Below are 14,085 nucleotides of genomic sequence, written 5' to 3'. Positions count from 1 at the left end.
CGCATTGGCGGCCATTAACCTGTCTCTGAGCAAAGATGGTTGATGATGTTCATCCACAAGATGGCGACAGAGACCACAAAAAAAGTCCTAAAAGAAAAACTGCTCAATTTCTAACTACAGCTGATCAAATCATTATTCAACAGGTAAATGACTTTCTAAGTCGATTTCTCTGTTTCGTATGTTGTAGTGCTGTATTTATACCATAGTGATATTGTCATCGCCCAACTGCAACAGAGAAATACTGGGAAATCTCTGTAGACTGATGGCATTTCATGCCGTTCAGCCTCATAATCTTAAATTGTGAGCAAAATCACCTGTTTTGTCATCACTTTAGACATTACACTAGAGAATCATTCAAACACTAGCTCTAAAGTGACGTTAGTGAATGAGCAATGGTTTCTGCTGTTCTGAAATCAGCTTTGGCAGAAGAAAGTAGTTCCTCTTACAAAAGCGTTTTTAGATTTTCCGTGTTTGATTTTCTTTTTTATACAAGGAATTATGCCGTCAAACTGTTGAAAAAACGCAACATTACACTTATAGCAGTGAGATGTGGCTGTGTATCATCTACAATTGTTTACATGATAGCATTTAAAACTATATATTTTTTATGAGTTTTTGATTTTTTTTAGCTTGTTTTATTGGTTGTTTATTGCCCATAATAATTGGTTTTCCTGTATTCAAATATCAGAATTTAAAATATTTTTGTTATAAATATATACACACACACACACACACACACACACACATAGATACATACATTAATACATACATACACATTTGTGTTTACAATATGACTCAAATTTTTTAAACTTTTAAGTGCCAAACTTTTGAGAGACATTTTTGATAAATTCTACATGTAATTTAATGGTAATTTATTGCCAATCGGCTATTAGCTTATTTAAATGTTTATATAGCTATTTCATATTTTTATACACGTAAAACGGATTATCATTTTGTCTAAACCTGTGGCAATTACAAAATTGGTTATTGGTCCTAATTACTGGCTATTTCGTACAACTCTAAACAATAATATAAATTGTATTATTAATGTATAAGATAGCATTTTACATGCTTGTACTGTATGCCATCATCAAATGTGTCTAATCATTACTGCTAACAGTAAAACAAACCACAATGCTGTTCTAAATGCTGGATGCTACAAATCACTGACTTGAAAGCATCAAATCCAACTCACAGACTCACCTCTGGGAATCACAATCCAGGATGGAGAAAGACAGAGACGGCAAACAGATGGAAGAACTGACAGATTTTTCATACAGCGTTTGGGAAAAGGCCGAAAATAAAGGAGAAACAGATAAAAGAAGAACTACTGCAAGAAAGAACATATGATGGGGGAAAACTGGAAAGTAATCAGTAAATAAATCCACACAGAGAACGAAAAGAGAGAACGAAAGTACTCAGGATATGAAAATAGACAGGGGAAAAATAGAGTGGGCAGTGTTTCAAGATTCATTCATGCTTAATACTGCTGCCTGTCTTTTTGCAGACATACTTCATCCTGACACAAGTGTATGTGAGGATGACTGAACCACTCGCCTCTTACCAGAGCATGTGTGTTTCCTCTGTGGGGTTCTGTTTTGTCGAAAACTAAGTGATCTATCACAAGCTTATCAAAAGAAATGTCACAGTGTTTTGCAAAAATTATATTGCATTCCTTCTTGCATGCCTCAAGGTATTTTAAAATGGAAATGTCCAATGAGTGCTGCTAAAAAAATCTTGAAAATAGTATTAACCTTCATGATGTTTTTCCCCCTGAAATGTGAACTATTTTCACATTCTGGGTTCGACCAGTCCAGTATGATTGTGCCTTTTTGTTAATGTTTTCCTCCTCGAGTTGTTTTATGATTTATAATTAATAAATACCCATTTTAGTTCTGCAACTGATTCCTCGTCCTTTCACTAACCCCAAACCATGACAAATACGTCTTCCATAAATTTTTAGCTGTACAAAACAACTCATTATGCTGATTAATTTTGCAAACTGCTTTTTTCTTATCATATTATTTGAATTTCAATGCATCGCCATAAACAAGCTAGTTTGAAGCACAAGCTGTTTGACTGTTTACTGACATTTGTTATTGCTAGTCTTTTACCCAAATAAATTAGAAGTCTAAAAAACGCAGAAAGGACCTTACTTGGTTCAACATTGCAAAATAAAAAAATAATGAACAGAAAAAAGGTCATCTGTTGTATTAAGCACTGAGCAGACACAAAACAAAGTGCTATTTTAAATTAACTGTACAGCCAGGAATAAGATGGCACTGAAAAATAGACTAACCGTAGCAATAGGCAAAATGCGAAACAACGAGACAGAAAAATGATATTTTGATGAATGGAAAATAAAATTTAAAACAACAAACAAAACACCCTGATATTCAATAAGTTGGACTTAAAAAATGGAAAATCTCTGACTTTCAATGTCTGGACTAAACATTTTAAAACTTCAGTGATATTCCAGAAATGACTCTTGGGAAACTCTTTAGCAAAATGTTACTAAAGCCAATGTTTTTCCCAATAGTCCTAAGCTGATCATTTTGAGATATTTTGTTACTCGATCCCATCAACAATGTGCAAAGTGTTCTAGAATGAAGAGGTAAAGATTGACGTGTGCTTATAAATGCAGTATGAAGACGTGTGTCTGTCACTGACCCAGGCCTTTGGGGGTGATCCCGCTGCTTTCCAGGGGGTTGCTGGCCCAGTAGTAGTACTTGAGTGTGTGCATGAGCTGCAGGACGGTGCCCACTCTCCGGATGGTGCTGTAGATGGTTGCGGTGCCAATGAATTCTGCCGACAGGTACGTGTAGAGGGACAGCTGAACCTGAGAGGTGGAAAACATACGTGATAGGAATTAAAACAATGGGTTGAAATTGTAATATTAGGGTTAGTTCTGATCTTGGATGCCAATACTTATTTTAAGTCACCATAGAAACAAGATTTACTCTTCTTATATCTATATGTAGTAGTTCTTGTTATAAACAAACATGACTGGCAGGCAAAAGGGATCTTGGTCAACGTCACCAAGAGTACAAATTATGAAAAGCTGAGTGTATGTGGAGAAAGCCAAAACTAGTTGTCCATTGTAACATCTATAAAGAATGTCTTCATGCTTTTAATATGGAACTAAACACTGCTAGGCAGACTTTCTTTTCAAGCCTTATAAACAGCAACTTAAATAATTCTTGCACACTCTTTGCAACGATAGAGAGACTCAAAACCCCCCACAGTCGGATTCCAAGTGAACTACTCTCTGAAAGCAAATGTAATGAGTTTGCTCATTTCTTTATTGATAAGATCAATAATATCAGAAAGGAAATCAGCTCATCCAATCAGCCAAGTTGTGTCGAAGTCAAACTAACTCAACTACAACTTAAGAAAACAGACATTATGTCTGAGTTCATAACAATTAATGGTAAAATCTTAGAAGAGACTGTGCAAGCTATGAAAACATCAACCTGCAGTCTTGACACGCTCCCCACATCATTCTTCAAAACCATGTTTACCTGTTTAGAAATGGATCTTCTAAAAGTGGTAAATGCTTCCCTTCTCTCGGGGATTTTTCCAAACTCACTTAAAACTGCAGTTGTTAAACCCCTCTTGAAGAAGAGCAACCTGGATAACACCCTATTGAGCAATTACAGGCCAATCTCAAATCTCCCTTTCATTGGCAAAATCATTAAAAAGGTTGTTTTTAACCAGGTTAACAAGTTCTTAAACTTCAGGGGGTGTTTAGACAATTTTCAATCTGGGTTCAGAGCACATCACAGTACAGAGAGCGCTCTTATAAAGATAATCAATGATATACGCCTAAATACAGATTCAGGCAAACTAACAGTGCTGGTATTGCTCGATCTCAGTGCTGCATTTGACACTGTCGATCACAGCATACTTCTGGATAGGCTGGAAAACTGTGATGGGCTGTCTGGCACAGTCCTCAAATGGTTCAGATCTTACCTTGAAGAAAGAGGTTACTATGTCAGTATAGGTGACCACAAGTCGAGGTGGACACCCATGACATGTGGAGTCCCACAAGGCTCGATTCTGGCACCTCTTTAATACAATCTTTGTATGCTCCCTCTGAGCCAAATAATGAGAAAAAAACAAATCTCCTACCACAGCTATGCTGATAACACTCAGATCTACTGTACTGCCTAATGACTACAGCCCCATTGACACACTCTGTCAATGCATTGGTGAAATGAACAGTTAGATGTGCCAAAACTTTCTTCAATTAAACAAAGAGAAAACAACAAAGGTCAAAGGTCAAACAACAAAAAAAAAAGGTCAAGAATCTTGGTGTGACTCTTGAGTCAGATCTGAGTTTCAACAGTCATGTCAAAGCAGTCAGTAAATCAGCATACTATCATCTCAGAAACATTGCAAGAATCAGATGCTTTGTTTCCAGTGAAGACTTAGAGAAACTAGTTCATGCTTTTATCAGCAGCAGGGTGGATTACTGTAATGGACTCCTCACTGGTTTTCCTGAAAAGATAGTCAGACAGTCGTAGCTTATCCAGAACGCTGCAGCCAGGATTCTGACCAGAACCAGGAAATCAGAGCACATCACACCTGTCCTCAGGTCTTTACACTGGCTGACAAGTTACATTCAGAATAGAGTTTAAAGTACTATTACTTGTCTATAAATCCCTAAATGGCCTAGGACCTAAATACATTACAGATATGCTCACTGAATACAAACCTAACAGATCACTCAGACCTTTAGGATCATATAAACTAGAAGTTCCAAGAGTTCAGTCAAAGCAGGGTGAATCCGCCTTCAGCCACTATGCCCCTCACTGCTGGAATCAGCTTCCAGAAATGATCAGATGTGCTCCAACATTAGGCACATTCAAATCAAGACTGAAAACACATCTGTTTAGCTGTGCCTTTACTGAATAAGCACTGTGCTGCGTCCGACAGATCACACTATTGTGTTTTTCTCTTCTTTTTCATTCTTTTATATCACATTTTACCTGTTTTTATGTTTTTTTCTCATTTTTATTATTTGTTTTTCTTTTCCTTTTATTTGTTTCTTTTATTCTTTTTTATGTAAAGCACTTTGAATTGTCACTGTGTATAAAATGTGCTATTAAAAAAGAAGAAAAAAAACGATGCATCTGTGCATTTCATTATTTTGTACGGATTTATTTGTTAGCATAAACTTAAATCAAACACTATAACCTTCCCTGCCCCATTGAAATGACTTTTTTTGATCACATGGAGTTCTTTTAGGGCAGGCGTATCAGTAGATGTCTCTTTTCTACTCTGAATTTGCCCATTCACCAATCTTCCTTCATTTGGCAAGTGACGACTATCTTTCAACAATCCAATCGGTTCAACAAAATCGTGCACCACCCTATATTTCTTAATCATTTCAGGACTGTTTCATTGACTCGTCTCAATAATCAATGTCAAAACAGGATTTCTTAAATAAAAAAAAATAAAAATAGATCAAATCCAGTTTTAGTAATTTCCATGAATCATGATTTTTTTTTTTTTTTGCAATTGTACTCAATGGACAAAAAAGTAAAAAAAAATTGTCTAAACAAATAAATAATAAAAAATCAAGGCATATTCATTTATTTTGGTATAATAAGCGTAATCTAGAGGCCTTTGCCTTTCATATAAGCCACTTTTAATACCAAATGATCAAATAATCATGATCAAATTAAGCTGTTATTAATAACTAGGTTATTCATTATTTTTCCATACATAGTTTTCAACATATTGTGTCGATGTATAATTTGGCATGTGTGTAAGATGCATCTGTGCTGTTAAAAAGTAAAGTAAATCCACAGTTTGATGAAGCGTTGACAAACACTTGAGCAACGACAACACTACCACATACACCACCATTGTTGTGTGTTTATTTTTGCTTGCCTTTATTTACACCCCCCCTAAACATGTACTATGCATGTGGATGACAGCATCATTTTTAAAACCTTTCATTTTTAAGTGTTTACATGGAGATGACAAAAACTGGTGTTTTCATTCCCAAAAGTGCTGTTTTCATGTAAGAGAACAGGCAAAAACATATCAAAAGTTTGCATTTTGGTTGAAGTTGTCGTGCAAATGGACTCTTTGTCAGAACAGAGAAGAGTGGTTACTCTTCTGATACTAATGTGCTCGCTCACAGAATCTGACACTGCTGCTTTTTATGTAACACGTTTCCAGTTATTAATTATAATATGACTATGTAATGATACGGTGGTCTGTTGTGTCAGATTGCTTTCTCATCTTAACTGAACCGCTTCAGAGTTCATTTTCAGTCTGCATTTTTTTCAGGCGATCTTGAAACGACTCTTTTTTTTTTTTTTTTTTTTTTTGTGGATCTGAGTATGACTGCATTGTTCATATATGCCAAAATGAACTGAAATTAGGGAGTAAATGTGCTTTCAGCCCACCTAGCAATTGTGAAGAACATAGAGTGACAATTTACAATAACAAGATTTAAAGGGATAGTTGACACAGAAATGAAAATTCTGTAATTATTTACTCTGGCTTCTCCTGTTTGAGTTTTTTTTCCCCTTCTGTTAAACACAAAGAAAGATATACTGAATTGTAAGGCAAAACAAATCATTGACTTCCTTAGTAATTTTGTTCCTACTATGTACATCAATGGACACTTTTTCCAACATTCTTCAGAATATCTTGTTTAGTGTTCAACAAAAGAAAAAAATGTATAAAATGTTTAGAATCACTTGATTGTGAGTACACGATAGAGAAATGTTCGTTTTTGGGTGAACTAACCCTAAATAATCCCAACAAAGCTAAACTATAACTCTATGGTATTTATTAATTTAAGTTAAATGATAAATAAATCACATTTAAACTGTTTTATGTATTATTTTAAAGTTCTTTGAGCTGAAATAACTAACTAGTTTAAAAAAAAAACAGGAAACAGACATTCCCTTTTACAAATGGGTTCTGCTAAGAAAGAAAATCCTTAGATTCTGTGTAGAAAGCCTTTCTTTTAAAGCCATTCCTGTGGGACTCACACACATGTACAGTATCCCCCATTTACGCACTCTCTTACACTGATCAACATGGACATGCTAATTAGGCTCAGATTTAATGAGGCTGCAATGGAAAGCTCGTTTTATCAGTGTATTAATCTCATGTTGACCCAGCCTGCTGATTCAGGTCAATATCAACGGGACATTTCCCCGCTAACTACATTACGCGAGCAGGTCAAAGATAAAGCAAGACACGAGGACCTCATCGTGACAAGCTGAATTCACTAGTAGCTTCTGGAGAAAAAAGTGCCAGAGTAAAAAAAAACTGCCTAGGCTCTAGTCTTAGATCTAAGGCAATCTACAGTATATTAGATCTTAAATTTAAGGGAGATGTATCGGAGTAAAAACAAAACTGCAACCATGATGTTATGCCTTTTTACATAGCTTTAAAAACCAAGCTGAAAGTTGTACCAGGTGAGCTACTGAGCACGTTTTCCACACCAAAAATGCATACATGCAAAAATGCATACATACAAGTCAAAATGCATGTTTACGCAAATCATGCACTATGGTAAACGTTTTAGAGGTCATTGTTGAGAAGGTGAGAGGTGAGATGAACAGTACTGTTTTATTGTTATATAGTATTGTTTATAGATTTTATTAATTAATAATCAATAGTATTCACACTTTGCATTAAAATGAATTATTTAATTTAAGATAAAAAATGTATGTAGATGTACAAAATGTTGCAAAAATGTTAATAATAAGCTATTAATGTTTTGTTTCAATAAGCCTGTTTTGATCATTCAGACCAGTGGTTCCCAACCTGGGGGTCACCTTATAAGGCAGGGGTCACCAATCTCGGTCCTGGAGGGCCGGTGTCCCTGCAGGGTTTAGCTTTAACCTGCCTGGATGTTTCAAGCATACCTAGTAAGACGTTGATTAGCTTGTTCAGGTGTGTTTGATTAGGGTTGGAGCTAAAATCTCCAGGACACCGGCCCTCCAGGAACAAGTTTGGGGACCACTGTTATAAGGGGTCACTGAAATTTGATGATGATCCAAATTACACATAGTTAATGTAACAGATTTAATTAAGGAACAATTGATGATTATTTTTAATAATTCAACAGACCGGAGTCAATTATTCTGCTTATGCTAAAGCTCCCACACCTAAGAACACTGTTCAGATGTTGTATTTCAGGACATCTGTCAGGTGTATGTTTCTTACATGTCTTATCTTTTTGTTTTGATAAAATTTTAAAAATGATGATATGGTCTTGTAATGCAGTCAAGCCTGCCAAAGCTACCTTAGCTGTGCATATACAGCTGAAGTCAGATATAATAATATTTTTTCTTTTCCAAATACTTCCCAATTGATGTTTAACAGAGCAAGGACATTTTCACAGTATGTCTGATAATATTTTTTCTTCTAGAGAAAGTCTTATTAGTTTTATTTCGGCTAGAATAAAAGCAGTTTATTATTTTTTTAAAACAGTTTAAGGTCAAATTTATTAGCCCCAATAAGCTATATATATTTTTTGATTGTCTATAGAACAAACCATCGTTATACAATAACTTGCCTAATTACCCTACCCTGCCTAGTTTACTTAATTAACCTAGTTTAGCATTTAAATGTCAGTTTAAGCTGTATAAAAGAGTCTAGAAAAATATATAGTAAAATATTATTATTGTTATTAAAACTATTATGCTTAGAAATGTGTTAAAAAGAATCTGCTCTTCTTTAAACAGAAATTGGGGAAATAATAAACGGGGGGCTAATAATTTTTATAGGGGCTAAGAATTCTGACTTCAACAGTATATGATGAGTATAAATGCACACCTAATCATCCAATAAGAATCAACAAAACCATAGTATAATACTCCGCGATAGCATTTCAGATAGCATACAGTAAAAAAAAAAACATTAAGAATTAAGTATTAAGTTATCAACAACTGAAGCTGTATGATTTGTTTTGTGTTAAATATGAATCTACATTTTCATTGAGACTGTCCGCAATTTTTGTTCAACCCGTAGACTCATGTTTGCAGTTTGTTCAAGCTAATTATATAAAATGAGCTAAAACAACACAATTCCTGAGTTTTTTGGGAGGGAAACCTATTGCTTTATGTCCAATCCACTAAAAATTGTAAAAAAAAAATAAATAAATAAAAAAAAATAAATAATAATAATAAAATAAATAAATAAATAAAAAACCTGACAAGTTAACTTAAATCCTTCATGATGACCAAACCTAAATCGATTGCGTGGAACCCAGCTTTTTTTTTTATTACATTGTAGACAAACATATTTCGAGGAAATCTATTAGGTTTAAAGAACAAATAAAACTGCAAAAAGGCCATTTTACATTATTACATGTCTTTGAGCTCAAAAAAATATATAAAGGTGAGATATTATTAATCAAATGGCTGTAGTTTTATTGCATCTAGTGTTCATATTTAACCCTTTAGCCGGCACTCTGACACGGACGCACTAGAGCGCTGTTTTTCCACATGTCAATGTTTATGAATAGATTACACCAAAATGAACACAAGTAATCTTGACAAACTGTACATCAGTTTAAAACTACAACCCACAAGCAACCATTGTAGCTTAATGTTTTTCAATGGAAAGCTTAATGTTTTTTTCTCATGGCTTCATAATGTATAAGTTTTTATGTTTTTTTAACATGTAACTTTACCAGTAAAGCTCAAAGTATCTTCTTTCCAATGATACATAATTTGTGTTTGTAGCTTACTGGAGTCAAGAACTGTTACTACTTAACATTAGGTAGATGTAAATCCCCAAAATTGAGTGCTGGCTAACAGGTAAGCTCAAAACTGAAGTGGATTATATGCAAATGTGTATTTTTAGTTAGCACTAAAAATGTTGGTACATGCTAGTTTTCAATAGGCCGGTGCTGATCATTAAAAAGCAAATGAAGCAATCTTTAAAACCAATTCAGAAAGATCTAAAAGAATGTCCTCTAAAAAAGTGAATCAATTTGAGGAACCAGTACTATAACTCCTTTTTTCTCTCTCTATAGGTGTAATCTTTCATATATTTGCCTCGTGAACTCAAGTTGTCACTTCATCTCTCTATTTTTCACTCCCTCTGGATGTTTCTTGGTTGGCTCTGTCATAAAGGGCCGCGGTCGCTGCAGGATATTCAGTCTTCCGCATGGTTGAGTAAAAGAACAAAAGCGAACGATGGTTTCCTCCTGCGGTCATGTTTCCTGGTCATTATCCAATAATTGAGAAGGGATATCTTTTTGCAGAAGAGCTGTACTTTTCTTCCAAATTAGTGAATCAAGTGCCTTTGGATGCAAAGCATACTCACACACTTCACACCCTGTGTAAAATATCTAGAAGCATATGCTTTCCGCAGTCATCAAGTACACAGGTTCTGCATGCATAATGTAAACGTGGCTTCGAATGTCATTAACACTTCTCCAACAAAAAAAGGGTGGTTCAATGATGCACAGATGGTCTCAGTACTATATACACTACCTGACAAAAGTCTTTTCATCGATCCCAATTGGAAGAGCAAAAAATAATAACTCTACTTCTAGTTGATCATTTGGAAAAGTGACATATTGTAGATTTTTCTGTTGAATAATCTGTCTAACTGCATCCCAATCATCACAAATACAACACAAGACCTTTTGGAACCTGTATGAACGCAAGATTCTCACAGATATCAGTCAAGTTTGTTGAAAGAAAAATCATGGTTTGGGGTTACATTCAGTATGGGGGTGTGCGAGGGATCTGCAGAGTGGATGGCAACATCAACATCCTGAGGTATGAAGACATTTGTGCTGCCCATTACATTACAAAACCACAGGAGGAGCAAATTCTTCAGCAGGATAGCGCTCCTCATGCTTCAGCCTCCACATCAAAGCTCCTGAAAGCAAAGAAGCTTAATGTGCTCCAGGATTGGCCAGCCCAATCACCAGACATGAACATTATTGAGCAAGTCTAGGTTAGGATAAAGGAGGAGGCATTAAAGATAAATCCAAAGAATCTTGATGAACTCTGGGAGTCCTGCAAGAACACTTTCTTTGCTGTTCCAAATGACTTTATTAATAAGTTATTTGAGTCATTGCAGAGATGTATGGATGCAGTCCTCTAAGCTCATGGGAGTCATACACAATCTTCATTCTTTTTCCACTTCAGCATGACTTTATATTCTATACTGTACATTATTTCTGTTAAGTGACATGACTTTTGTCTAAGCAAAGTCAGACCTTACTGTCCTAATTAAATAATGAAAAATCAAGGCATGATCATATTTTATTATGGTAAAAAAAAAAAAAAAAAAGTAGAATATCTAGAAACTTTTGCCTATTAAAGGAATAAATATGGTACGGTATGAATAATTTCGAGCTTGACTGGAGAAAATATTTTTTAACTCCAGCCAACAAAAACAATAATTAAATACTCCAGAAACATAATATTTTTAAGTGACAAGACTTTTGTCTAAGCAAATTCAGACCTTACTGTCCTAATTAAATAATAAAAAATCAAGGCCTGATCACATTTTATTTTGGTAAATAAGAATAATCTAGAGGCCTTTGCCTTTCATATAAGCCACTTCTGCTACTGTACCAAATGATCAACTAGAAGTCAAGTTATTATTTGTTGTTTCTAAAACTTGGATAAGTGAAGAGACTTCTGTCAGGTAGTGTATTGCATAGAACTTGCACTTGTTTCTCTTGCTAAAAAATTATCTAAATATATTGATCTTCATATCAATATAAATGGAAATAAATAGTATAGTAATTTAGAGTGAATATTCTAGTGTTTTTGAACTATACTACAGCAAAGTACTTGAATTAATCTGTTGAGAAATATTTTGTAGATGCTATAGTAACTCAACAACTACAACACAAACAAATATACAAACACATGGCCCATACTATCGTTTTCTACAAATATAGGCTATATTATACTACAATACACCACAGTTTACTGTAGTAAGAACTGAAGTATATAGCAGCATTTGTTACAGTTTATCAGTTCCCTGTAGTTGATATAACAGTATGCTGCAGCATTAACAAAGAGTTGTAAATACTATTATATGTACAGTATAATACACTTTACTATTGTATTTTTTCATGTGGAAAAACTTATGAAAAAATTCTGTAAAATACAAGCATGCTACATTCAACAGTTGTCAGCGATAAGATTGGAAACTACAATTAATTAACAACAAAATTGATCATAATTGAAGATTGTGTCAGCAATCTAGCAGTTGGAGATCGCTGGGGAAATACAAATCTGTTAAGGAACTGGACTTTAAATCCCATCATGAACCTCACACACACCATAAATATACATCACATTCTCACACACATTGCTGAGTCTTGTTAGTTTGGAACACCACAAAGTGTTTCTTTGTCTAAGTCCTTTGCCTTGTTTTATCATTTTGATTCTTTGCTGCCTAGCCTGACCTCTCGTCTGTATCTTGACCATGTTTAAAAGTTTTTCTTTATGCTCCTGTTTTGACCATTGCCTGTGCGACTTTGCATTTAATAAACTGCATTTGGATCTGCATGTTTGTTGACAGCGCCCGCTTTGTAACAGATCATTTGTAAACAGTTCAATGGTTCTTTGTATTTAATAATTTACAGTTCATCATCAATTGTTCCTTAATTAAATCTGTTAAATTAACTATGAGTAATTTGGATCATCATCAAATTCCAGTGATCTCTTTGTTTTTTTTTTTTTTTTTTTTTTTTTTATGAAACATCCCTGTGAAATCAAAATAAAGTTTTTTTTAGATTTGCAAGCGTCTTAAGCATACCTACAATCTAGTGAGCTACAAAAAAAGCCACATTTAGAAGATATAAACATCCAAAGCTTGCAGTCACTGTTTTTTTTTTTTTTTGTCACCTCATACTTCAGTATCTAGTCAAATCTTTTGCCCAATCACATGCTCTCTACTATCCAACATGCCCCGCCAAGATACTATTGCTATATGATCTCAACACAGTAGAGCTGTGATAAAAACTAAATGCTATTGGCTGATTTTTAAAAGAGGAAGGGGCTACTCTTTGCCTTCCCCTATTTTAATATTCAAATTCAAATCAAGTCACACATCGAACTAAAATGCTAATTTTAAAGCACTTCACGGGACCATTAAAAACACTGGACAGATGTGTATCTTTGTTTTGCCCTTTAGCAGGTGACCTCACCTTAGCTGGTGTGTGGATCCAGATGGCAGCGTTAAACAGCACGTGGTCGCAGAGCTGCTTCAGTAAAGGAGCTCCGTGAGTCAAACCATCGAGATACTTGGCAAAAGACAGAAACTGCTCCAAAACTGCCCTGGTGATGTGAACCCGAGAAGACTGATGGAGAGAGAGAGAGGCAGGCGTCAGACAGACAAAGTGTTTAAAGGTTTAGACACTTTTATTAACTGAAAGGATGGATGGATGGATGGATGGATGGATGGATGGATGGATGGATGGATGGATGGATGGATGGATGGATGGATGGATGGATACAGAGGATGAGGACAGAATGTCTACCTTCGTTTTCTTACAGTAGTTGCATTTTTTAAAATCTTTTTGATATGTTTTTCTTTGTTTAATTTTGGGTAAGTAAAAAAATGTCTTTTAATGTTTGTACAATATGATCTGTTTTACATATATTTGAAACTAAAACTAGAAAAAACGACAACAAAAAAAGATGAGGACAGAATAGCAAGGTCATAATATTTCGTCAATATTTCTTTTTTCTAGCCATATCTCGAAGGGTTTGTAAAGATATGCATGTTGTATACACATATCTGTACATTCCCTTCAAGATATGGCTAGGAAAAAGAAAATGTAACCACCCAAATTTATGAAATATCTGAATACTTCATAAATAATTTGTGAATAAAGCACTATTTGCACAATTTTTTTTTTTATTTGCACTATTTTTTTTTTAATTTAATGAAAAAATAAATAAATACAAATTTTTATTAAAAAATGTCAATAAATAAATAAATAAATATATATATATATAAAGTTTGGTTAAATTGTGTAATTTGTAATGTTTTTTCCGATATTTTGCATGAAATTAAATGTATAATCTTTCTATTTCTAAAGATGTTCGGTAACTTAAAGAT

The 14,085-nt window shown here is 34.4% G+C and overlaps 1 protein-coding gene across 45 annotated transcripts in view; it reads right to left on the bottom strand.

The window, feature by feature from the left end:
• nbeaa (neurobeachin a) overlaps positions 1-14,085 on the bottom strand; it is a 340,332-nt gene that overhangs the window by 119,995 nt on the left and 206,252 nt on the right. For all 45 annotated transcript variants that reach the window (XR_012385897.1, XR_012385898.1, XR_012385900.1 and 42 more), the window contains 2 exon segments: positions 13,169-13,321; positions 2,671-2,839 (listed from right to left, as the gene is read on the bottom strand). Coding sequence is in view for 40 of the 45 variants with exons in the window: in XM_073913943.1 (XP_073770044.1) it covers positions 2,671-2,839; positions 13,169-13,321 (322 nt within the window). In the remaining 5 variants the exon portion in view is untranslated.

The sequence above is a fragment of the Danio rerio genome, chromosome 10 (genome assembly GCF_049306965.1).
Source record: "Danio rerio strain Tuebingen ecotype United States chromosome 10, GRCz12tu, whole genome shotgun sequence".
In the NCBI taxonomy this organism is placed as follows: domain Eukaryota; kingdom Metazoa; phylum Chordata; class Actinopteri; order Cypriniformes; family Danionidae; genus Danio; species Danio rerio.
Note: the sequence above shows the minus strand (reverse complement) of the source record. Positions and strands in the feature narration are given on the sequence as shown.